Source organism: Pongo pygmaeus, chromosome X, assembly GCF_028885625.2.
Source record: "Pongo pygmaeus isolate AG05252 chromosome X, NHGRI_mPonPyg2-v2.0_pri, whole genome shotgun sequence".
Lineage (NCBI taxonomy): Eukaryota > Metazoa > Chordata > Mammalia > Primates > Hominidae > Pongo > Pongo pygmaeus.
The window spans coordinates 29387964-29412887 of record NC_072396.2 but is presented as its reverse complement, the minus strand read 5'-3'; the positions used below and the strand labels follow the sequence as shown (position 1 = coordinate 29412887).

At 36.6% G+C, this 24924-nt stretch overlaps 1 protein-coding gene across 1 annotated transcript in view; it reads right to left on the bottom strand.

The window, feature by feature from the left end:
- IL1RAPL1 (interleukin 1 receptor accessory protein like 1) overlaps positions 1-24924 on the bottom strand; it is a 1314427-nt gene that overhangs the window by 1155145 nt on the left and 134358 nt on the right. The window contains exon 2 of the mRNA XM_054471838.1: positions 18858-18963. Within this exon, the coding sequence (XP_054327813.1) occupies positions 18858-18963 (106 nt within the window). The remainder of the gene's footprint in view (positions 1-18857; positions 18964-24924) is intronic.

The window sequence follows — 24924 nt, the reverse complement described above, 5'->3', positions numbered from 1 at the left end:
CTTCATAATACCTGCCTCATTCTACTGTGAGGAAAACTGGTTTTATTTGATGTCAACATTATATAATGGCAAAGTGTAGCCTTGGACACAGAAAGAAGAAGGAGGAAGACACAAGTCTCTACTCTGTCCTTACATATTACTTGATACACTGCCTCAGAAGCTTCTCCTACTCTGTATTCTCAGCTGCCTCCTACATGGGACTCCTCTTCTACCTTCCATTTGATGGAGTTTTCTTCTAGAGTCATCAGTCATCACTAGAACATTTGTAGAAGAGATAGTCTGACGCAAAAGAGCTTTTCTGAAAACCTTCCAATTAAATCCAAAAAGTGTCAATGTAATTCTGTTTTCCCCACTTATTAAAGACTATAAACTAAAAATCAAATGTAGGATGAATAGGAGAACAAATGGCGTACATCTATAAAGTTTAAATATTTTTCCTTAATTACATTGAACCTGGTTTCTAGTTAGGATAATTGTGAGATCTGCATAATAAATTTCCAAGTTTCAGAGAAGTCTTAGTTTTTAAGTCATGATGGAACAGCTTTAGAGAAGCATAAGAACAAATAAAACTAAAACCAAAAAGTGTAATCAAAAATTAAAATAACTGCACAAATTAAATTCATTATATGCAAGTTTCTATGTAAGGCATCAATTTAGTTGAGCATATGTTCTTGTCTAATTCAGAATATGTCAACAACGTAATCACTCAGGTGGTGATCATAAGAAAGAAAATGTGATAAATACAGTTCTGTACCTACCAGCTGTAATTCAGAACATAAACACTAAAATTAAAACAGAATTTAATATCACATCCAGGTAAAGCAAAAGGGAATACAAGTCCATCAAAGGCTTACTAATTCCATATTAGGTCTAAAGAATGGTTGAGGATTTAGGAACACTGTTACACAGAGTTTGGGAAGGGTCTATATGGAAATCCTGAGCCTTACCATTAGAGATAAGTAATTTTAAATTGAGAAAGATTTATCTTAAAATCCTAGGTACTGAAAGGAAGTGTGGACAAAACAAAATAACAACAAAAAGGAAAAACAACCCAAAAAAGCAAAATTACTATTCTGCTGACTCCATACATGCTGCAGAATGAGACCACTCTCCAATTAGCTTCTGTAGATAGTCTCATCTCAGACAATTAGAGCTAGTTGAACAAAAATTGTCTCATTCAGAACATGCTTTGAGAGGGTTTACAAGGTCCCAACGGAGCTTCCAAACTTGCTTTGTTTTCCTAATTGAAAACTTAGAAGGTAATAACCTCGCCTCAATTCATAGAAAGCCGGAAACCCTAGGATACAAAGCAGTTTCCAAAGAAATTTAAAATAAAATCATGTATCATTAAAAATTGAACAAAACAAACCAAGCACGTCTCCCAAAGAAAGCGAAAACATGCCTTTGAAACAAACAGTAAGTCACCACTGCTCATTGCGGAGCAGCATGTCAGTTAGAGTGGCAGAATGAATGCGCAAGTTGCCAAATTGAACTAATTTATGTTCTGAATTAAAATAAAACACCCTCAATGTTGTAGGCCACTTCTATTCACCAGCATTCCTAGGGTTTGTTATGATCCGTTTTGAGAGACATGGAGACACTGAGCAGCTGCTTTGGCTAATGCCTTACTCCTTCCAACCACCCTTCCATGCAGGAGTCCTTTTGTGTATCTGCTCTTCCTTCATGGAATAACCTACATATGTACAGACATGGCAAAATCTCTCAAAGATAAGAAGGAGGCAAAAGCTGCACAATTCCTATTATAACAAAGTAACTGAAAATTTGCCCTTTGGAGCTAAAGAAGAAATGCCATCTCAAGATTCACTTTCCAATGTAGTCTCAGTGCTTTCAGCTTCAGCTATTACAATTTCAGCAGGGGATTATACACAATAACCATGAATCGTCAGGTCACCCTGGCAGCTAAAAATAAAGCTTTAATTCCTCCTTTTCAGAGAAATGTAAACTCTGATGAAACTATTCATTTCATGCAAGTTAAAATTATTCATTTGCTTATATAACAATTGGTCAAATAATGCTATGTGTAAAGCCTCAGTAATGAACTTAAACTATATAGAGATCATTCCTCAAGGAATTTCTGGTATCAGAGAAGAGTTATGACATGCACGTACATTGCCACAGGAAAACAGAGAGTGCTGTGATGAGATTTGTCAGTGTTCTTAAATCCAGAAATGAAATACAAAGATGTACTGAGTACTGATTATGCAATGACTCTTTTAAGCATAGTGATTATAAAAGATATATATATATACACATATATGTATACATATAAAAACGGATAAAGATGTTTTTATACTCAATGAGCTTATACTATTTAGTTAGGTAAATAAAACATAGGTATTTTAAAAATGCAGCAATCACATATTCTTATTGTTTTTGAATCCTCAGCAACTGGCATATAGGAAAGCCGCAATAAAAGTGTGCTTTGTGAATTAATAGTTAACTGTGTGTATATTTGAGTGGATACATGTGCATATGTGTGTATGCATGTAGGTATACCACAATTTAGCACTACATACTAAAAGAAACCTGACACCTTAAAAAAATAAAAAGCTTCTCCCTGTGTTAACTTGAAGTTCTTCACTGAGATTATCAAGGCAAGACCCAGTAATACAATACTTCATTATAGGCACAAGGGTAGAAGACATTTGAAAGAACCCTACAGTGGACCCAAACGCAGATTTTTATTTCAGATGTACAGTTTGTCAGTCGAAATCCACACTGCAAAAGATACATCATTTTGAAAACCCAAAAATGTATTTGACCAGGAAAAATATAGACTAGAAATATAACATTAGCTACTAGTTCTCAATAGAATTTTTAACTTAATAAAAGCAGCTGGAATTACCTTCCACCTCCTTCTCTTCACTGTACAATCACCTGCTAGTTTTTATTACTTCCAGTTTTTACTAGCAATCAAATCCATCTCTCTTTCTTTTATTCCTGCTGTTACTGGCTCAATTCATGACTTTCACACCTGGACTATTGGCCTCATTTCCCACTCTCTTGTCTTAGAGCTCCTTCCAATCTATCTGGTCAAGTTATTCCTACTAAGCTCTGCTTCAATTTCTTCAATGGTTCCTGACTTCCTAGAGGATAATATTAGCATTTCTTGTCATGTCACACAAAGTCCTTGTGATATGGCTCCCATCTATCTTTTTCCGCCTTTTCTCCTGACACTCCCTCATCACTTATTCTGTACTGTGCCCTGATATAGATGTATTCCATCCATATCAAACTATTTTATGTAAAAGCTACTCTAATGTACCACTGTGACTGACAGAATAATGACTCTCCAAAGATGTCCATGTCTTAATTCCTAGAACCTGTGACTGTTACCTTAAGTGGCAAAAGGAAGCTAGAAGGTATGATTAAGTTAAGGAACATGAGATGGAGAGATTATTCTGGATTAAAGTGGTGGGCCCAATGTAATCACAAGGATATTTACAGGAGGGAGGCAGGAAAGTCAGAGTCAGAGAAGGAGACGTGACAGTAGAAGTAAAGGTTAGAGAGATTGGAAAATGCTATGCTGATGATTTTGAGTTCAGGAAGGAGCAACAAGACAAGTAATACAGGTGGTTTCTAGAAGCTGGGAACAGCAAGAAAACAGATTCTTCCCTGGAGCCTCCTAAAGGAATGCATCCCTGCTGATACCTGGATTTTAGAACTTCTGACCTTCATCACCATAAGATAATAAATTTGTGTTGTTTTAAGACACTAAATTTGTGGTGATCTGTTACAGCTACAATAGGAAAGTAATATACTATACATGTATGATATCTCATATCACTTATTTTTTGCGAGGTATTTAATAGCAGAGGTGGTAGACTGTTCATCTTTTTTTAATCCCCCAGAGAGTTCAGTCCAGTTGCTTCTTTACAGTATGTTCTGTCTGAAAACATTTGCTAAATACAAAGAATAAATTAGAACTGACTAGTGAATATGGAAGGACAATGCCTATAGCACCACCAGTTCCAAAGACATGACAGATACATGGATTTTATAAAGTAAAAAGGCATGCAGTTACAAAAATAAGCACTCCATATGTTTCTAAAAAAATCAGCAAAGTTATGAGGAAATTATATAAACAATTTTCAGGATATGATTCATAGGTATAGAAAACTAAGAATGATCAAATTAATAAAGATAAATCATATTGCCTTGGTTTCTATTAATAAAATTTTCCATAAGTTTGTTTTTTAAATAAAGAAAACAAAAGGCAAGTTTCTACAAACAAGTATCTAAATATTTTAACCTTTTTTATGCCCAGGCATAGCTGATGTGAATCAATGTTATCAAGCACTTGGTATATATTAGGAATTCAATAAATGCTTGTTAACATTGATGTACACAACCTGTTACTTTGTCCTTTAAGAAGAAGTAGGTTCCATGCATAAAATCCTAAAAGAAACACACGTAATCAAGTACGGTTGTACATATTTTAGATGAGTACTCATAAATGGAAAAATATTCTTATCAAAGTTTGAAAACATAGGTAGCATGCTAATATTTTCGTGTGTGGGGGGTGTATTATATGCCTTTCATTTGAAAAAGCATTTATAACTGTTAAGACCCTTTGAAAATTTTTCACTTTAAAAAAACAAAACATTGCCGACCAATAATTTCTCTTGGTCTTCATTCTTTGGGATATGCAGATAAAAGTAATTGCTTTTTCAAGGTAACTTTGCCTGATGACTAGTGCTTTCCATTTAGCTTGATTCTACCTAGGCCCTCCCATCTCCTATTCCAAGGCCAGTCCAATAGACCAGCAGGAAAACCTAAGTCGTGAAGCACACATCTATCCACACAAGATCTTTTTTTTTCTATTTATTTATTTATTATTATTATACTTTAGGTTTTAGGGTACATGTGCACAATGTGCAGGTAAGTTACATATGTATACATGTGCCATGCTGGTGCGCTGCACCCACTAACTCGTCATCTAGCATTAGGTATATCTCCCAATGCTATCGCTCCCCCCTCCCCCCAACCCACAACAGTCCCCGAAGTGTGATGTTCCCCTTCCTGTGTCCATGTCCACACAAGATCTTAACTTCCATATTCTTCTCAGCAGCTCTTATTTATATTAGTGAGCAACTACAATCTTTAATGACTTTTTGTCCTTTTGACACCTGAATTATTAAAATGACAAGACCTTAATGACAGCAATGTATTAAAAGAGGATTTTTAATAAGTCTATAATATCAATGCACTTGTCAAAATAATTTGAATTCTGGTAATATAGGGCTACAAATGGACATGATGCTAAGATCATAAAAATATGATATTTTTATCTCCTTAAAAGATCTCAATCAACATTTCTATTACAAAAATGTAGCAAAATATAGGAGAAATACATATATACTCTTTATAAAACCTGAGGCAATAAATTAGAGTAAATAAATGTTTGAAAAGTATTAAGATCAAGTAAAATAATCACTGAGCAATAATTCATCAGAAGTTTTCTTCCCATGTTTATTTCTCCCTGTGTTCTGTGTTTATTACTGCATTTTCATCAATCCTAAAAAGCCACAAGATGGCATTGGAGAGTACAATTGCTTTATAGAACATATTTATAGAAAAAAGTGGAAGAATCCTCTTTTCAGATAGTTGCATTTTTTCTGATATGACAATATATTTCAGAAAAATATTAATTCACCAGAGTATGAAAATCTTTCTTCATCATTGATAAGAACAATTTTTCTTTACCATTTACAACATAATATTTGGAATACAAAATAAGTGGAATATGCATTAAGAACTTAAAGTTAGATGCCAATGGCAGTACTTTATTGAGCTCAAGGTAGCAAAACTAATTTGGAAATATTTTAGTACAGTTAGTAAAACATAAATGACAATTGAATAGTGTTGAGAATACTCACAAGAGGCTCACTGACATTTTTTAAAGAAATATTTATATATAACCCTCAGAGATTTTAAAACTTGGCAAAGTTATTCACTGTCATCGCCTTAAGGCAACATTTCCCATGCAAGGTGTCTTGCATAGATGTCTTAAGAGACCATAAGTCTACAAAAAGAAATTTGCCTTAAATAAGCAAAAACAGACTAAAACATGGTTTGGTATTTTAAACTGACAAACCAAATTTTACTTAGTCACATCACCACATGCAAGGAGAAGTATCTTATTTTTAATTTGGCTTTAATTTGGCTTTCTAATGATATACTGTGTGCTATTTAAAAAGAAATAAAAACTAATTTTTTTTTTCTCTTAACAGAACCTTTGTTTTAAGCTAATAAAATCCTCCACTCTGTAATGCTGACTCAAACTGTATAGCACAAAGTTAAATGTAGCCAACAATGGGCCTCAGGTACTCTGGTCACAAACTCTGCCTTTTTAAACATGTGATCAATTTGCAAACACGTAAAATAAGTTACAGAAAAAAGTGTCAGGTATATACTCAGTATGCACTGAAAGTGCTCAATAAATATTTGTAAAAGGAACAAAAAGATGAACTATTATTTGTATGGACGATGTTGTAGTGCAAAACTTTATGAAAAAGAAAACCAAAGATATGACAGCTTCAGTTAGGGACATGTTCCCAATCAACAAGGCTCGTTAGGAGCTGCATTGAAACCCAAGTGTTTTAATTTCCACTGCTGTGGGTATTATAAGGTAGGTGCAAAACTAATTGCGGGTTTTGCCATTGAAAGTAATGGCAAAAATTGCGATTACTTTTGCACCAACCTAATATAATACTCATCAGATTAATGTAAGCCACTTCTGAGATACTAACTAAAAAGATGTAATTTTTGTGATCATCACTGTGGATGAAAGTTGGAGTGTAAATATTAGCTGTCTGTAGACCTTTCCTAGAACTTACGATACTTAACATGAAGATTAACCATGGAAAATTATAATACACTTGTAAGCTATCTTCCATATCTGTATCTATGAAATGAAAAAACGAAAATTAAATCAGTATCACCCTTCCTTCAGGAGGTTTATCTATGGCAAAACATGTTTTCATTCTTGGTAAAAGAAGTTTTTGATTGGAAAAAGTTTTATCTGTACTATAATGCAATTCTTTTCATTAGCATGGATGACCACAAGTTTTATACTTGTTTTACCTAAATAGAAAAAGCATGATTTCTCAAGAGTTAAACAAACTTTAAAAAGTAAGATCCCTGGCCGGGTGTGGTGGCTCACGCCTGTAATCCCAGCACTGTGGGAGGCCAAGGCGGGCGGATTACGAGGTCAGGAGTTCGAGACCACCCTGGCCAACATGATGAAACCCTGTCTCTACTAAGAATACAAAAATTAGCTGGGCATGGTGGCGGGTGCCTGTAATCTCAGCTACTCAGGAGGCTGAGGTAGGAGAATCATTTGAACTCTGGAGGCGGAGGTTGCAGTGAGGCGAGGTCACACCATTGCACTCCAACCTGGGCGACAGGGCGAGACTCCGTCTCAAAATAAATAAATAAATAAATAAATAAAATCCCTTTAATATGCAAAGGCCCTTTAATATACTGATTTTGTACAATATATACTTTTTAAAACCTGACATCAACTTCTTTTAGACTCCCTTGTCTCTCCACCCCTACATTTTCCTGAATCTTGATTTAATGACGTATTTTCAGTTATCTGACACAACTTTCCAAAGAATGTAACACGATCATTCTTTCATTTTGAAACTTTCTCCACTCTTGGTTTGCAGGAACCAAAACAAGTAAGGTCTCTTTCTTCCTCCCTTAGCTTTCCCTTAGTCTCTTTCCCTAACTGGCTGCTCTTTCTCTGCCAGCCTCTCCAGGGCTAGTGTTCCACAGAATCCTTGATCCTCTCCCTTTCCCTTTTCTTTTCCTCTTCTCTCTCTGCATGTTTTCCCTGGATAATCTCATTCCATCATGTTGCTCTCAATATGAGGACAATTTCAAAATCCATAACACTTGCTTTGACATTTGCAGTGTGAACAGTTGTCCCCCAAAAGATAATGTCCACCAAGACCTGTGCATATGAATTTACTTGGATAAAGAATCTTTGCGGATGTAATTAAGGTTACAGATCTCAAAATGAGATCATGCTGGATTTTCCCAGTGGATCCTAAATCCAATGACAAGGTGTCCTTATAAGAGAAAAGCAGAAGGAGATTAAAGACACAGAGGAGAAGGCCATGGGAAGATGGTGGCAGCCACAACCCAAGGAAAACTAAAGCCACCAGAAGGTGGAAGAGGCAAGGAAGTGTTCTGTCACAGAGCCTTCAGAAGAAGTGTGGCCCTGCTTATACTTTGATTTCGGGCTTCTGGCCTCCAGAACTGTGAGAGGATAAATTTCATTGTTTTACGTCACCCAGTTTGTGGCCATTTGTTACAGAAGCCACAGGAAACCAGTATAATTCCAGACCAATAAATCCATTAGCTCAATATTTCCAGTGACTACCACAGCTTGTATGTTCCGAATTGACCTCATTCCACCCACTCTCCCCGCAAAAACTGCCACTGATCTTCTCTCTGTAATTGGTGACACCATCAATATAACTTCTCCTTGAATTACTTCACAATTCATCTCCAAACACTCACTAGATCCTATATATTCTTCAGAAACTTATTTTCAGTGCCTTTGATTGCTTTTCAGGCCCTCAGGATATGTAAATATGATTTTTATTGAGTCCCTTACTGGTCATTCTGGAATCCCACCCTAGTCTTTTCTACAGGGAGTGTTACATGTCAAACACCAGGTTTGACCATGCCATTTTCATGTGTGATCCTACATAGTTTGATTGTGTGTCTTCCCTTCTCTGTAAAGGCAGCTTTACTGATGGACTCACAAATGTGTGTAACACCATCATATACAAAGCAAGAAGTTTCATCTTTATGGTGTAGAGAAGACACCACAATGAACAGATAGATCTATCAAATCAGAGGCCCAACCACCCAGACTGAATTTTCTACTAAAGGGATTTGCAAAGTTATTAAATATCTCAGCCAAAATATTTTGTTCTCAAGATAAAATCCAAAATCCCTTGCAAGATATTCAAAACCCTTCATATTCTATCCTCTATCTACATTTGGGGCTTCATCTTAGTCACAAAGACCTTAACTATTTTCTTTCAATAAGTAGACATTTCAAGTTTCTGTGCTTTGGGGACCTTTAACATGATGGATGGTATCCCAATCCTCTCATTACAGAATGTTTTTCTTTACCTCTTTCTTTATAACCTCTCACATCTAATTGATCATCTATTTCAATTGAGTCTAACTTTAAAATTGCTCTCTCTTCTGTCTTCACTATTCTCACTGCTATTGCTTTACGTCTGGAAATCATTTTCAGGTCAGGTATTATTTTGCTGAAAGGAACACAGATGCCTTTAGCCTACCACAAAGAAAAGGGGGTATTTTTGAAAGTATATGTGTGGAGTGCAGATGAATCTTAAAACGTTCTTAAGATCCAAAGCATCACTAGTATCAGTTTCCTCTTTCTCTTTCCGCATCTCTCATCCTTCCTTTCCCTCTGCCCTGTTTTCTTTCCCTTTTCTTCTTTTGCTACAAACCCCCTGCACCTTTTATCATGCACCATGGATTGCATAGGCCCTTCCGCAAAAGTTTTCAACTTCCCTGTTCTTTTCTCTTCCATTCCCATCTGACTCCTGGCTGACAATTCTTTCTCTAGTCTTCAATGCATTCAATAGACAGTTTGTTTGAATTGGCTTATTGCCAGTTACAGTAAGCTAAATACTGCTCTCTAGAAAGATGTCTACTGCCTCATCCCTGAAACATATGACTATGTTATATTACATGGCAAAAGGTACCTTTCCAATTCGATTAAATTCATGATTTTAAGATGGAATGATTGTCCTGGGTTATCTGAGGATGCCCAATACAATAATGAAGACCCTTATAAGGGAAAGAGAGAGGTAGAAGGGTCAGAGTCAGAGGAGATGTAATGATGAAGAACCTCAAGAACTGTAAGATAATAAATTTATGTTGCTTTAAGTCACTATGTTTGCAGCAACTTGTTAAAACATCAGTAGGACAGTGATACACCAGTGTCCCTAATTTCCAAGCCACCTTATGGATCACATGCAAGCCTACAGTTGACCACCCGTGGATCAGGGTTTAATCCTCTGGTCCTAGCAGTGAATGCCTGTATGCTATCTCTACAATAAACATTGATATGGTTTGGCTGCGTCCCCACCCAAATCTCATCTTGAATTGTAACTCCCACAATTCCCACCTGTCATGGGAGGAACCTGGTGGGAGGTGATTGAATTATGGGGGTGGGTCTTTCCTGCACTGTTCTTGTGACAGTGAATGAGTCGCATGAGATCTGATGGTTTTAAAAATGGGAATTTCCCTACACAAGCTCTCTTTTTGCCTGCTGCCATCCGTGTAAGATGTGACATATTCCTTGCCTTCCGCCACGATTGTGAGGCTTCCCCAGCCATGTGGAACTGTAAGTCCAATTAAACCTTTTTTTCTTCTTGGTCTCAGGTATGTCCTTATCAGCAGCATGAAAACAGGCTAACACAGTAAATTGGTACCAGGAATAGGGCATTGCTGAAAAGAAACCCGAAAATGCAGAAGCGACTTTGGAACTGGGTAACAGGCAGAGGGTGGAACAGTTTGGAGGATTCAGAAGAAGACAGGAAAATGTGGGAAAGTTTAGAACTTCCTAGAGACTTGCTGAATGGCTTTGACAAAAATGCTGATAGTGATATGAACAATAAGATCCAGGCTGAGGTGTTCTCAGATGGAGATGAGGAACTTGTTGGGAACTGGAGCAAAGGTGACTCTTGTTATGTTTTAGCAAAGAGACTGGCAGCATTTTGCCCCTGCCCTAGAGATTTGTAGAACTTTGAACTTGAGAGAGATGATTTAGGGTATCTAGCGGAAGAAATTTCTAAGCAGCAAAGCGTTCAAGAGGTGACTTGGGTGCTGTTAAAGGCATTCAGTTTTATGAGGGAAGCAGAGCATAAAAGTTTGGAAAATTTGCAGCCTGACAATGTGATAGAAAAGAAAATCCCATTTTTTGAGGAGAAATTCAAGCTGGCTGCAGAAATTTGCATAAGTAATGAGGAACCGAATGTTAATCCCCAAGACAGTGGGGAAAATGTCTCCAGGGCATGTCAGAGGTTTTCATAGCAGTCTCCCACCATCATAGGCCCAGAGGTTTAGGAGGAAAATGTGATTTCATGGGCTAGGCCCAGGGTCCTCCTGCTGTGTGCAGTCTAGGGACCTGGTGCCCTATGTCCCAGCCGCTCCAGCTGTGGCTGAAAGGGGCCAACACAGAGCTCAGGCTGTTGCTTCAGAGGGTTCAAGCCCCAAGCCTTGGTGGCTTCCACATGGTGTTGAGCCTGGCAGTGCACGGAAGTCAAGAATTGAGGTTTGGTGACCTCCACCTAGATTTCAGAAGATGTATGGAAACGCCTGGATGCTCAGGCAGAAGTTTGGTGTAAGGGTGGGGCTCTCATGGAGAATCTTTGCTAGGGCAATGCAGAAGAGAAATGTGGGGCCAGAGCCCCCACACAGAGTCCCTACTGGGGCACTGCCTAGTGGAGCTGTAAGAAGGCGGCCACCATCCTCAAGACCCCAGAATGGTAGACCCACTGACAGCTTGCATTGTGTGCCTGGAAAAGTCACAGACACTCAACACTAGCCCATGAAAGCAGCTGGGAGGGAGGTTGTACCCTGCAAAGCCACGGGGGTAGAGCTGCCAAGACCATGGGAACCCACGGGAACCCACCTCTTCCATCAGCATGACCCAGATGAGCAAGACATGGAGTCAAAAGAGATCATTTTGAAGCTTTAAGATTTGACTGCCCTGCTAGATTCTGGACTTGCATGGGGCCTGTAGTCGCTTTGTTTTGGCCAATTTCTCCCATTTGGAATGGCTGTATTTACCCAATGCTTGTACCCCCATTGTATCTAGGAAGTAACTAACTTGTTTTTGATTTTACAGGCTCATAGGCCGAAGGGACTTGACTTGTCTCAAATGAGACATTGGACTGTGGACTTTTGAGTTAATGCTGAAATGAGTTAAGACTTTGGGGGACTGTTGTGATGGCATGATTGGTTTTTAAATGTGAGGACGTGAGATCTGGGAGGGGCCAGGGGTGGAATGATATGGTTTGGTTGTGTCCCCACCCAACTCTCACCTTAAACTGTAACTCCCACAATTCCCACCTGTCATGGGAGGAACCCAGTGGGAGGCGATTAAATTATGGGGGCAGATCTTTACTGCACTGTTCTCATGACAGTGAATGAGTCTCACAAGATCTGATGGTTTTAAAAACGAGAATTTCCCTGCACAAGCTCTCTTTTTGCCTGCTGCCATCCATGTAAGACGTGACTTGCTTCTCCTTGCCTTCTGCCATGATTGTGAGGCTTCCCCAGCCATGTGGAAAGCCCAATTAAACCTCTTTATTTTACAAATTGCCCAGTCTCAGGTATGTCTTTATCAGCAGCATGAAAATGGACTAATACAAACATCATTTCTCTGACAAAACTTAAATTGCCTACCATTTGCTAGCTTCTATACTGCTTCCCTCTATCCCTCACCTCTCACATCAAATATATAGAACAATATATTATTTTGTACCCTCATAATACAGTACCACACTTATATACTTATAATACTTTGAATATTATTACTTATTATAAGTAATAATAAGTAATAAGTTGGAATACAAGTTAATAAGTTGGAATACTAATACAACTAATAATAATAATATTCCAAATTAGTTTGAATTCCAAGGTAATAAGTTGGATTAACTTGGAATACTATACTTATTAACTTGGAATATTCTCCTCCTCATTGAAGTCTTAGTCAGCTTGGAAGATTCATTCATACTGCCTTTTATCCTTAACCCACCATGAAGCAGGCATCATTTTCCACAATTGGCATTCATCTGTGCCAACTCTATATAAAATTATACTGACAACTAAAACTGAATGGGTAAGTTTGTGAGGAAATTCATAGGTATAACAGAGTATAGGTATAACAGAACATAGATATAACTAAACAAAGATATTGGCTAATTTTACTTTGTTTGTTAGGTGCAAGTTCCATTTTTGTTAGACTATTATTTTATTTAAGGACATAATTTCAAAGGAATATTAAAATCACTCTAGATCTAATTTCAAAATTTGTAAAAATTACAATAAATAGGAGAATTTTTTTTCCTGAGAAAAAATTAAAGTGCATTTTTTTTAACTTCAAAAGGTAAAGAAACAAAGCCCCAGAAGTTTGGTCTTATAAGCTACCCCAAAGGAAAATAAGGAGAAACACCTTATCTTTTTTGACATATTTGACAAACTGAGAATACACACACGGTAACATAATAAAAGGTAGATGCTGGGGGACTAGGCTGTCTCTTAATCATGTGAAATTAAGCTCATTGACTTACAGGAATGCTCAAGAGAGTGGCTGCACATAAATTACATTGACATGAGATGGAAGTACCCCCACTGGACTTTCTCATTCCTATTCAGTTAAATCTCACTTTATTTACACAGTAGTATAATTTCTTTTACTTAAATGAATATCCATATGTAACAACACAAAAATTAGAACTGAAACTGTGTCTTTGGTTATTTCACTACTCTTACCTTTTATAAATTATTTGGGCCTAGAGTCACAAGTTTAGGAAAACCTCTTGAGGCTTGCCTTCCTCTTGCTGTCAAGAAGAATTGCATCTAAATCATTTACACAAACAGGTGTCCCCTGTCAGGTTCTAGAATGAAGAGAAGATCAACTCCTTTTGGTAACCCTTTTACTCTCTAATAGCTGGATGCTTTAGGGAGCTTTTATATAGATTAAATTCCTCCTATAATAACATGTGCTTTTTGGTAATGCAGCCACTTACTCTTCTCCATATGGTCTAATAACTGTGAATACTTTTTTCCTACACCGAAGTCACTTGCTTATTTATCCTGTATTAGTAATCATGAGCTACAGCCTTTTCATAATGGCCATTATGGAACAATACCATTAGACTCAAAACTTCTGCACAATGACATTAGTACTTCTTTAAAGCAGCACTAAATGTAGTAGAATTCCAATAGAAAAATACTTGAAGAATCATTTTCCTTACCCTTTAACAGATTTTGAACTGCATTTCAAGCCCATGAAAACACTTCCCATTTGTAAAGGTTCATTGTCTTCATCTAAACTCTTATCATGTACTAGATATTGCTTATTCTGGGTTATATCTTTTGCTTCAGTAGTCTCACATTATACATTATACTGATTGCTCTTTAAGAAAAAAAATCATTTTTCTTAAATGCCTCTATTTAATTTTACCTTTATCTTTCTAATACCATTTTGGTCCTGTAGCATCCTCACTAATGTAACTCTGATTATTAAAACCACTCACTCAACCATTCATGCAGTCATTAATTCATTAAGACATTTCCTTGAACCCTGACTCTGAAACAGCATATTTGGCACTGTAGAGATTATAAGCATACATTAATCATGGTCCTTGCACTCACCATCTTATATTCGGAGGATTTTTTTGAGAGAAAAACATCATGGAACCCCTTCTCTTATCTAATTTCTACATCCAGACCCCTCTAGCTTCATTTTTCTTCAGTATCCCAAACTTTTCAGGCAAATTATAACTCACACTTTAGTTCCCGCAAAGTGCTATAGTCATACTTTGTCCATAACAGTCCTTCGACTATTTATACTATTTCCCTGCTCCCAAATCTTACTCCAGATTTTCTTATACACCATTTTAAAATGTATATATTTAAGAATAGCTATTATTAACAAAGATTATGCTAACCTCTTTGAATGGCCTTGTAAAGATGGAACATTTCAAATACTTCAACCATGCAGACTAAGTAATAATAATATTTTTATAGTTTGAAAAGTCCTACCAAGACACAGTGGGAATATGAAAATAAATTCTTTTTATTTGCAGATAAACATACTAGCAGAGAAGAAGGAAGGGAGGAAGAAAGGAAGGAAGGAAAGAACAAAAAGCGAAAAAAGGGAGGAAGGAATGAAGAAAGGGACCAACAAACAAGAATGTAAAGCTAAATTTCCTCAACTGGTTGAGACACAAAGATTCTCCAAGCAAGCGTTTGCTTTACATGTGGGGGATTTTTTTTCAGAATTCCAAAAATGACAGCAACTGAGATGTTTACTTACTGAATTGCTATAATACTTCACATGCTTGAGGGGGATTGGTAATATTGGTCATCTTAGCCTCTTTCATCAAGTGCTACTTATAAAAACTAAAAAAAATAGGTATGAAATTGTCCCAGGATAAAATCTATTGTGTAACGAATGCTGAATATGTGCTTCCATAGATATTAAAAGTCTTGATTCTAAATGTAGGCACAACTTTAGGACATTACCTGAGAGACCAGATAGAGTCCTTAGTTGTCATAACATACTGTACATATCTGAAGTGATATTTAAAACAAAATGTTATAAAGTTGCATTTTAATATTTCAATCAAGAATGTTATGATATAATTGCCTTTATATATATATATATATATATATATAATTTTTTTTTTTTTTTTGAGATGGAGTCTTGCTCTGTCACCCAGGCTGGAGTGCAGTGGCGCGATCTCAGCTCACTGCGAGCTCCACCTCCCGGGTTCACGCCATTCTCCTGCCTCAGCCTCCCAAATAGCTGGGACTACAGGCGCCCACCACCACGCCCAGCTAATTTTTTTGTATTTTTAGTAGAGACGGGGTTTCACTGTGTTAGCCAGGATGGTCTCAATCTCCTGACCTAGTGATTCGCCCGCCTCGGCCTCCCAAAGTGCTGGGATTACAGGCATGAGCCACCGCGCCCGGCCTGCCTTATTATATTTAATCTGTTCCTTAAATTAATAGCGATGGGACTGTAAGCCAACATGATAAAAATAATGCATTTCCAGCTTGTGTAATAAGAACTCCTATTGCTTTCAAATTCGTTCTGTTAATGAGAAACAAATATCTCCTTTTATGGAATGACCATATGTGTTAATCTAAAGTAAACACTATACAAAATTAACATGCCATAAAAAATCAATATTTCTCTGTGTAATATAATATTGTATATGTTCCTAATTATTAAAATATCTAGTTCTGGTTTTCTAGTGGTCACAGTGAACTAAAAATAATATTCTAGTAAAAGACACATGAAAAGCATTGGGTTTTGAGTCATGTTTATTGACCTTTCAAAAAGATGAATAAAATAAAGAATCAAAAGAGAATTAAATGATAAGACGAAAGAAGAAAGATAAGAAGTCCTCTTGGTTAATACATAAAATCAAACATCAAAAATTGATTTTTATCCCCTAGCCATGGTGCTGCTGGTTTTATAGGTTGGGCTGGGTATGAAGATTGGGCCATTAATCTTTTAAGGAAAAGATGCCAAGTACAATCCTCTTCTACTTGATGTATGGAGATTAGTAATGACACTATTCAGTAAGCTACATATCTGCTTCCCTCAAACAAAGGTGCCACAGGAACAGGCATCAGCTGAAATAAGTCCAAGCTATGAAACTATATGGATAGAATAATATTATTCCTTCCCAAAGTGCACACTTAATATCCAAAAATCAAACAAACAAACAAGCCTCCATCCATCTGGATCTTAATATAGACACTAGGGGAAGGTATGTTAATTCACATCATATAGAAAAGTAAACAAATCAGGCATGCTGCAAAATCCCAGTACCTGCCTTGTCATTTTTACATTATAAGATAGAAAACACATTTGGTTTAGAAGGTATTATATAATTATGTGACAACTGCATTCATAAACTGAAGAGAGAACGGTCTCAGAACTTCTGCTTAGCTTAGCACAGCATCTTATTACCATTCTTCTAAAATAATTACAAAATTAAAACTGAATTTGAGACAGATTCTTGAGTTTTCTCAAGTCTTTAGAGCAGATAATTTTTACAACAATGATGTTTTCTAGAATAGAAATTTACATTAAAATCACTTAACATAGATTTTTGAGACATTTTAATATTTGCATTTATATTAAATTTGCATTTTCCAACTACCCCATGTTTCTAGCTCTGTTCTCATGCTTCTCAAACACACAAAGTAAGTCCCAGTTTGATAAAATTTCTTGCCCCCAAATTAGAGGTTATATAGAATGGACCTATCACCATTACTTTATGATTAAAAAGGAGTAACTTTTCTATTTGAATAAATAAATCATAGATCCGACATACACAGAAAGAACTGAAAAAAAAACAGATTTTATATAATTAGTGGTAATAACCAGAAAAGTAAAGTTTTAAAGAATTAATCAATATTTCTATTTTGGATGAACTATTGTCATTTTGTTATACTTACACAAATGAGTGTTTCTCTTATATATAGCTACTATCACAAAAACCTATGTTAAGTGATTTTAATGTAAATTTCTATCCCAGAAAACATCAGTGTTGTAAACATTATCAGCTTTCATCACTATTTACTCCCCTTTCTACCTACTCTAACTCTCTTGGTTATGCTCAATTGTACTTGAGCATAGTACAATTAAAGAAATCAAGATATATGTTATTTCCCATTAACCCATTCGAATTGCATAAACCGCTACATCATAATCCTGCCCTAGGGTTTTATCTCATTCAAAAGATCCACTGAGAAGAAGAGATGAAATAATATGTAGACATAGCAACAGTATTTTTTTCACGTTGCCTATAACCACATCAATGGCAGATACAACAGCTGTATAATAACCAAATATGCTAGAACCAACAGTCTCAGTATTGTTTTTAACTTTCAACCATACACCAAACCTTTGTCCATGCACAATGCCCTCCCCAGTTTCCCTCCAGACTCTATCCCCAGGAGGGGCTCACGAGAGCAGAGCTGCTCCCTGTTTCCCCTGATGTGGGCTTTTTCGTTATATCACCAAAGTGAGTTTGAAGCCTTTTAACCTCATGGTTAAGATGGTTGCTTCACAGCCCCATCTCAGCCCTTTCATTCCTTTTCCTTTCTGCATTCCAAAGATGCTTTTGTCCATGCAATTGCTTATATCACAACACTGCAACCTCTTGTACATTATCTCATCTTCTTTTTCCCACAGGCTCTCCGGAACTAACAGACAATACATTCTAATTCTAGCAACAAAACACAATACCCTTCTTCTTCCTTTATACCTAAAAGCTATAACTTCAAAAATTATGTGACTCCACATAGTGTGAGCATGGCAAGGCTTTATATTATTAGTGACTTACTAGACAAGATACAACTTCACATTGATAATGGTATTTATTCAATTGTCCCATACAATTGAACTATCAACAGTCCACTACAAACCAAGATGCCTGATAACATGTAAAGTTTTTCATAAATGCCAACATTAATCTATTTAGTAGTTCCTTTCACTACCATCCTACTTTACCTCTATGTTTCCTATTAAAATATTAGTGCTTCCTCATGACATTTTCTTCAATAACACTAGTGTTTTCTTTATATACTTCCAAGCAATTCATCAAATCAGCTGGAGTACAACCCCAAAAAGAATCTTCCCTAAGTATAGCTGACACCAAAATGGTAACAATAAAAGTTAACATCAAAGATACAATAATATTTCCATGCAAAAAATTAAATAACACTGTTTATATAAGAATACTTAAAATCCTACCACAAAATGAAATCTAAATACAAGGCTTTGCTATTGAATCCATGCCAATTCATAGTAATTGACAAAATAAGCCACATTCTTTTGAATCCACTCTCACTTTCCTAATTCCCTGTGAGTGTGCTCCACCTATTTACTCATAATATCTACAATATCTCCACAATATTGATAACTGATCATTCTCAACTTTTCCACAAATGGCACATGTGTAAATGTAGCACTATCACTGTAAGCTATAAAAACAAGTAAAAAACAGAGGAATACTGCTTACCGGAGCCTCTTTTGGTCACAACCTTCAAACTCTGAGTAAAAGTAGCGTATAAGAGAATCAAGTGTGGAATCGGAGCTTTCATCTTCCAGCTCTTAAAGGCTGTTCCCTAAAGCAAAGATTAAAAAGAAGAAAAACATACATGTTTTAAAAATAGAAAGCAATATTATAAGAGTTTCATAACTTTGATCAAACATGATTGGTGCAATGAATTACACAAAAGGAAAGAATATAACCAGGATTTCTATTATATTTTCCCACATGTTGTGGTTCCTAAGTTAAATCGAAACCGGTAATACCAAAATTATGCCTCCATAGCCCTCACCCCCAAAATGCTTTAAAATCTTATGTTCACTTGAGGTTTTGGACTTTTTATTTAAACGCCCTAGCTGTATTTAAATAAGTGGAAACAATCCCGTCAAAAGAATTATTTCACTAACAATTTATCTTAATAAAAATCATCCAAACTGACATTTTTAACATTGCACGCTGCAACAGAATGTGGTTTTACTCAGTGTCATTCTTTCCAATAGAGATTAAATCATAAACTGTATGCCTCAAAATATTTAATCGTGATTTTATAATTTTCTTTCAAAAACCTCTAAAAGATACTTTAAGCTAATTTTAAGACTTTTGTTTTTATTAAAAGAATGTATACTATGGCCAGGCACAGTGGCTCATGACTGTAATCTCAGCACTTTGGGAGGCTGAAGCGGGTAGATCCCTTGAGCCCAGGAGTTTGAGACCAGCCTGGGCAACATGGCAAAACCCCCATCACTATAAAAAAAAAAAAATAGCTGGGCATGGTGGAGTGCACCTGTAGGCCCAGCTACTTGGGAGGCTGATGTAGGAGGATGGCTTGAGCCTGAGAGGTCAAGGCTGCAGTGAGCTGAGATTGTGTCACTGTACTCCAGCCTAAGCAACAAAGGAAGAAGAAGAAGAAAGAAGAAGAAGAAACAACACTCAATGAAGCTACCAAAAAATCATTTCTTTCTATTATAAGGCTTGCAGAGGGATATAAGAAGGGACACTAACCTAGTGTGTTTGGATTTCTAAAGGAGAAATATTTCATTTGGAATTAAATAAACAAACATTGTCTTCCTCAGAAAATCATCCTTCTGTGTCTCAGCTTTATTGACATATAATTCACAAAGTTGGATATGTTTAAAATGTACAATGTGTTTTCATATGCATATATATTGTGAAATGATTACCACTATAAAGTTAGCTAACACATACTTCAACTGATATAGTTGCTATATTTTTGTGTATGGTAAGCCTTAAGATCTACTCTCAAAAAATTTTAAGTATACAATGTAGTATCATTAATTATAGTCAACATGCTGTACATTAGATCCCCAGAATGTACTCATTGTATATCTGCAAGTTTGTACCCTCTGACCAACATCTCCCCATTTTTCCCCATCCCGTCCCAGCCCTCGGCAACCACCATTCTACTCTCTGCTTCCTTTCTTTTTGTATAAGACTGAGATAGTAGAGCTGAAAGACCGACTTTCAAAAAGTGGCAAATCAGAACACAGTTCAAATATATTGTAAACTTATGACAGGACAAGTTTCTTTGCAAGACACTTGAGGACTGATCATATCCAGCTTTCAATCACTATAACCTTATTAAAGATGAGAATGCCAAAACTATCACATTTTGTGTTCTCCCAGAGCCTCATTCAGATACTTCTGAATGGTTTTAATTGATTAATTTACTCACATTAATAAGTCTGTTAAAACACATTTTAATTCACAAAACAAAAGCAAAATCCATTCACCTGTGGCAAGGTGTCACCATCACCATTTTATTCAGAAAATCAGTGAATTTGTAATAGCATGGAAAATAATCTATTTTAATGGCAGCACCTTTAAGGGATGACAATCTGTTTAAGTTTTCTATCCAAAGACCTTAAGTTTACATAAAGACATAAATGAAACCTAATCCAAAGAGCTGATTCATCAGACACATCTGATGAACTGCCACATTAAAGTACATATCTGAGTCATGCACTCCTAAAACCCGAATCCCATTTCCCAGCCACCACACTAACTGGAGCTGCAGGAAATCTTCAAGTTGACATCTTCAGCCTTCAGGTTAGCTGTGAGAATCAGTTCTTTTCTGTGTGACTTTAATCAGCGCTGCCCAAGAAACTCCAGGACTCAACTATACACCGCAAGACCTTTCAGCTCAACTATCTTATTACTTTACTCCTGTTCAAAATACTATTTCCTTACTCATTTCATTTCTATAAAGCATATAGGCTAGTTTGCAATTCTATTTCTTAAAATTAATATGTATGGAAAGCATCTATTTGGTAATATCAAGGTCCTTAATTGAATCTCTTGAAACTTTGTATATTAGGGAACACAAAAAGAAATCCATAGAATTTCACAGACTTAACATCTTGGTCAATCTATAATAATCTTTGCAAACTTCTTTGAGGAAGTTTATTATGTCTTAAATTGCAAAACAGATTAAATATATCTAGCCATAGACATCCAAGCTTTGCTATCCTTGTTGCATAATCAAAATTTGCACCCAGAAATAGCAATACAAACTGTACATAATCATTTAGTGAGGTTCTCACATATTTTCTTATTGCTTATACTATTGGTGAACTAATTTCAAGAGGCCTCAATTTCTGGATAAATGGACCTGAAACCAGTTGCCTGTTTCCTGTCAATACCATTCACCATTTGGCTTCACATAAACCACTACTAAACCTTATGCAGAATGAGCATACCACAATGGTTAAGAGCAGAAAGTCTATATATCCCAGCTTTGCCCCCTATCAACTGTGATTTGGAACAAATAACCTCTCTGTGACTAGTTTCTTCATTTGCAAAGTAAGTACTATAATAGTACATATAGCATAGCACTTAGAACAGCACTGGCACATTGAAAGAACAACAAATCAAAGCTTCGGGGATTTTTGTTTGTTTGTTTTTGAGACAGAGTCTCTCTTTGTCGTTCAGGCTGGAGTGCAGTGGCGCGATCTCGGCTCACTGCAACCGCTGCCTCCTGGGTTCAAATGATTCTCCTCTTTCAGCCTCCCAAGTAGCTGGGATTACAGGCGCCCGCCACCACACTCGGCTAATTTTTGTATTTTTAGTAGAGACGGGGTTTCACTATGTTGGCCAGGCTGGTCTCGAACTCCTGACCTCAGGTGATCTGCCTGCCTTGGCCTCCCAAAGTGCTGGGATTACAGGCAAAACTTCTGTTTTTATTGTTGTTATTGCAGTTAATTGTTATTACTTTTATTATTATTGTAAGTACTACCAATTAATTCATACTACTAATATTCACATCCTTTCCCTATCAAGTTTTCTGTGTATCCCAGCTTTCTACTTGACTGGAAGGCCCTGAAGGGTAAATGTGAGTTTTATGCAACTTTTTATTTCCAATGCTCAATGAATGCTAGCTGGAAAAAAACGAATGAAAGACTGGATATGGTTGCTATTTTATGCAGTTCAATTTTGATATTTAAACCCATCATTTGATAAACCCTTATTGAGCATATACTAGTTACAAGATGTTTTGCTATGATGTAGTGGGGACACAAAGACAATGCAATGGAGTCTAATCAAAAAGGCTCACAGACCAATAAAGGAAACAAATGCTTACCTATTTAATTAGACTGGCCCTGTTGCCATTTATTCAGTATAATGTGCTTAGAGAGTAGAGGAAGGAATCAATTAATTCTGCTCCAGTCTGGGTGTGGTGAAGTCAAAGGAAAGGGCTTCCAGGGGAAGAAGTATTTCATCTAGATCATGAAGGAGAGACTTTCTAAGGGAAAGGAAATTCTGGGTCCAGGACAAAGATGAGTGAAATACTCAGTGTGGTAGGCAGAATATTGTCCCTTTCCTCTCACCAAACACATCCAGATCCCAATCTCTGGAACTTGTGAATATGTTGCTCTACATAGCAAAGAGACTGTGTAAATGTGATTAAGTTAAGAATTTTGAGAAGGGAGATAATCATTCAGGTGTGCCCAAAGCAATCACAAACTCTCTTACAAAAGGAGAGCAGAAGAATCAGACTCAGAAAGAGAAAATAACTAAATATATAGATGGAAACAAAGGTCAGAGGTTCAAGTGTTGCACTGTGAAGGTGGAAGAACAGGCCATGAGACAATGAATGTTTGTGGCCCCTAGGAAGCTGGAAAAGTCAAGGAAACAGATTTTCTCATACATTCTCCAGAAGAAAAGTAAGCATGCCAAACACCTTGATTTTAGACCCATTTTGAACATCTGATCTCCAGAATTATAAGATTTAAAATTTGGGTTATTTTAAGCCACTAAGTTTGTGGTGACTTCTTAAAGCAGCAATAGGAAATGATTACAGCAAGGATGTGAAATGGCAAGTTTCAGGAATAAAGTGTAAATAGACCACAGTTTGTGGGCTGTAATAACATATGAAGCCATCAATGTAGATAGACATTGCCAATGTGGGATTTCGACAAAACGTCAGTGGAAAACCTTATAAGGCGCATGAGGGAAAAATCCTCAACTTCTTATGTAACATCTTCATTCGTGCTCTAACTTAATCATCCAAGAATATTTCATGTAACTTTATTTTTTGTTACCTATTTCTTTAGTCATAGAAACATTTCTTCAGAACACACATGATAACTCACCTAAGATTCTGACCTGCCTCCCTTTCACACAATCCTAAGATTCTTTGCCGTATAGACAATGAAGAGCCAATGGATGCTTTTAAGTGAATAATCTAACTTGTTTTATATAGTGTAGATTGAAGCTGGAAGGAAACAGCAGGCAGCAGTACTGGAAGAAGAGGAAGGGGGTAAGTCAATGCAGTAACAGTGAACACTGGGAAAACAGAACAGATTTAGAAATCAATAGGAAGCTTCTAAAGTGGATTGTGGATCTGAGGTGTATAGTTTGAGAAACTAGGTCTATTATGATATTATTTACCAATATATAGAAATACAGAAGATATTTTGGGCAACGAGGGTGGAAAAATATGCAAAATTATATTTGTGACATGCTGAGCTTAAAGTGCCTATGAAATTTCCTGTTAAAACTTTCATGTAGTTTATTAAAAACATTAGCCAGCAGCTTAGTAGAGAGATGGAAGATAACACAACACTGTAATTGTAGCTGAAGTTAAGAACATGTATTAGGAAAAACAAGAAGGAAGTACAGATAAAGAAGAGAAGAAGGCTCACATCATCTACCCTGGGGCTTACAAATATTTATAGAACAGGCAAAATGAATCAAGAGGGAGAAAAAGTGAGAAAAGCAAGCCACAGAGGGAGTGTGAATCAGAAAATATTGGGTAAAATAAGCAAGCAAGGATATTTAAGGATACAATCAGGAGAGTTTGTGTATTGTGAGAATAAAAAAAGACATCTGGGCCTGGGTTGGTGGCTCACGCCTGTAATCCTAACATTTTGGGAGGTCAAGGCAGGAGGATCACTTGAGCCCAGGAGTTTGAGACCAGTCTGTGCACCACAGTAAGACCACCATCTCTACAAAAAAATTTAAAAATTAGCCAGGTGTGGTAGCACATGCTGTAGTCCCAGGTACTGGGGAGGCTGAGGCGGGTGGATCACTTAAGCCCCAGAGGTTGAGGCTGGAGTGAGCAGTGATTATTTCACTACACTCTAGCCTGGGCAACAGAGTGAGATCCTGTCTCGAAATAAAAAAGACAACTGGTATCAGAGTTAAGATGCTAACGACCAGTCTTCTCATTACACAAATGGGAGTATAAGTGGGCATAATGAAAAGAGTCCAAGGTGGAAACTAAGTTTCATCTGCTTGTTTTTGAATGTTTTTCAAAAACAACATGCAAAACAAGCAACAATGTGTTTTGAATGTGGATGTGGAATCCACAATTCAGGGTAGAGAAGCTGAGGATTAACTGGGGAATTCTGGATGACATATGTAAACTGAGGCAAAAGAGAGTCAGAGGAAAGAAGTGAATCTAGAAGGAAGAGATACTAGTATGGGGAAGTTGAGACTCCTCCTTTATAAAGCACAAATGGGTGAATATAAAGGTAAATTTGGAAGTGAAATGGAGGGAAGCTGCACTCATTTGTTT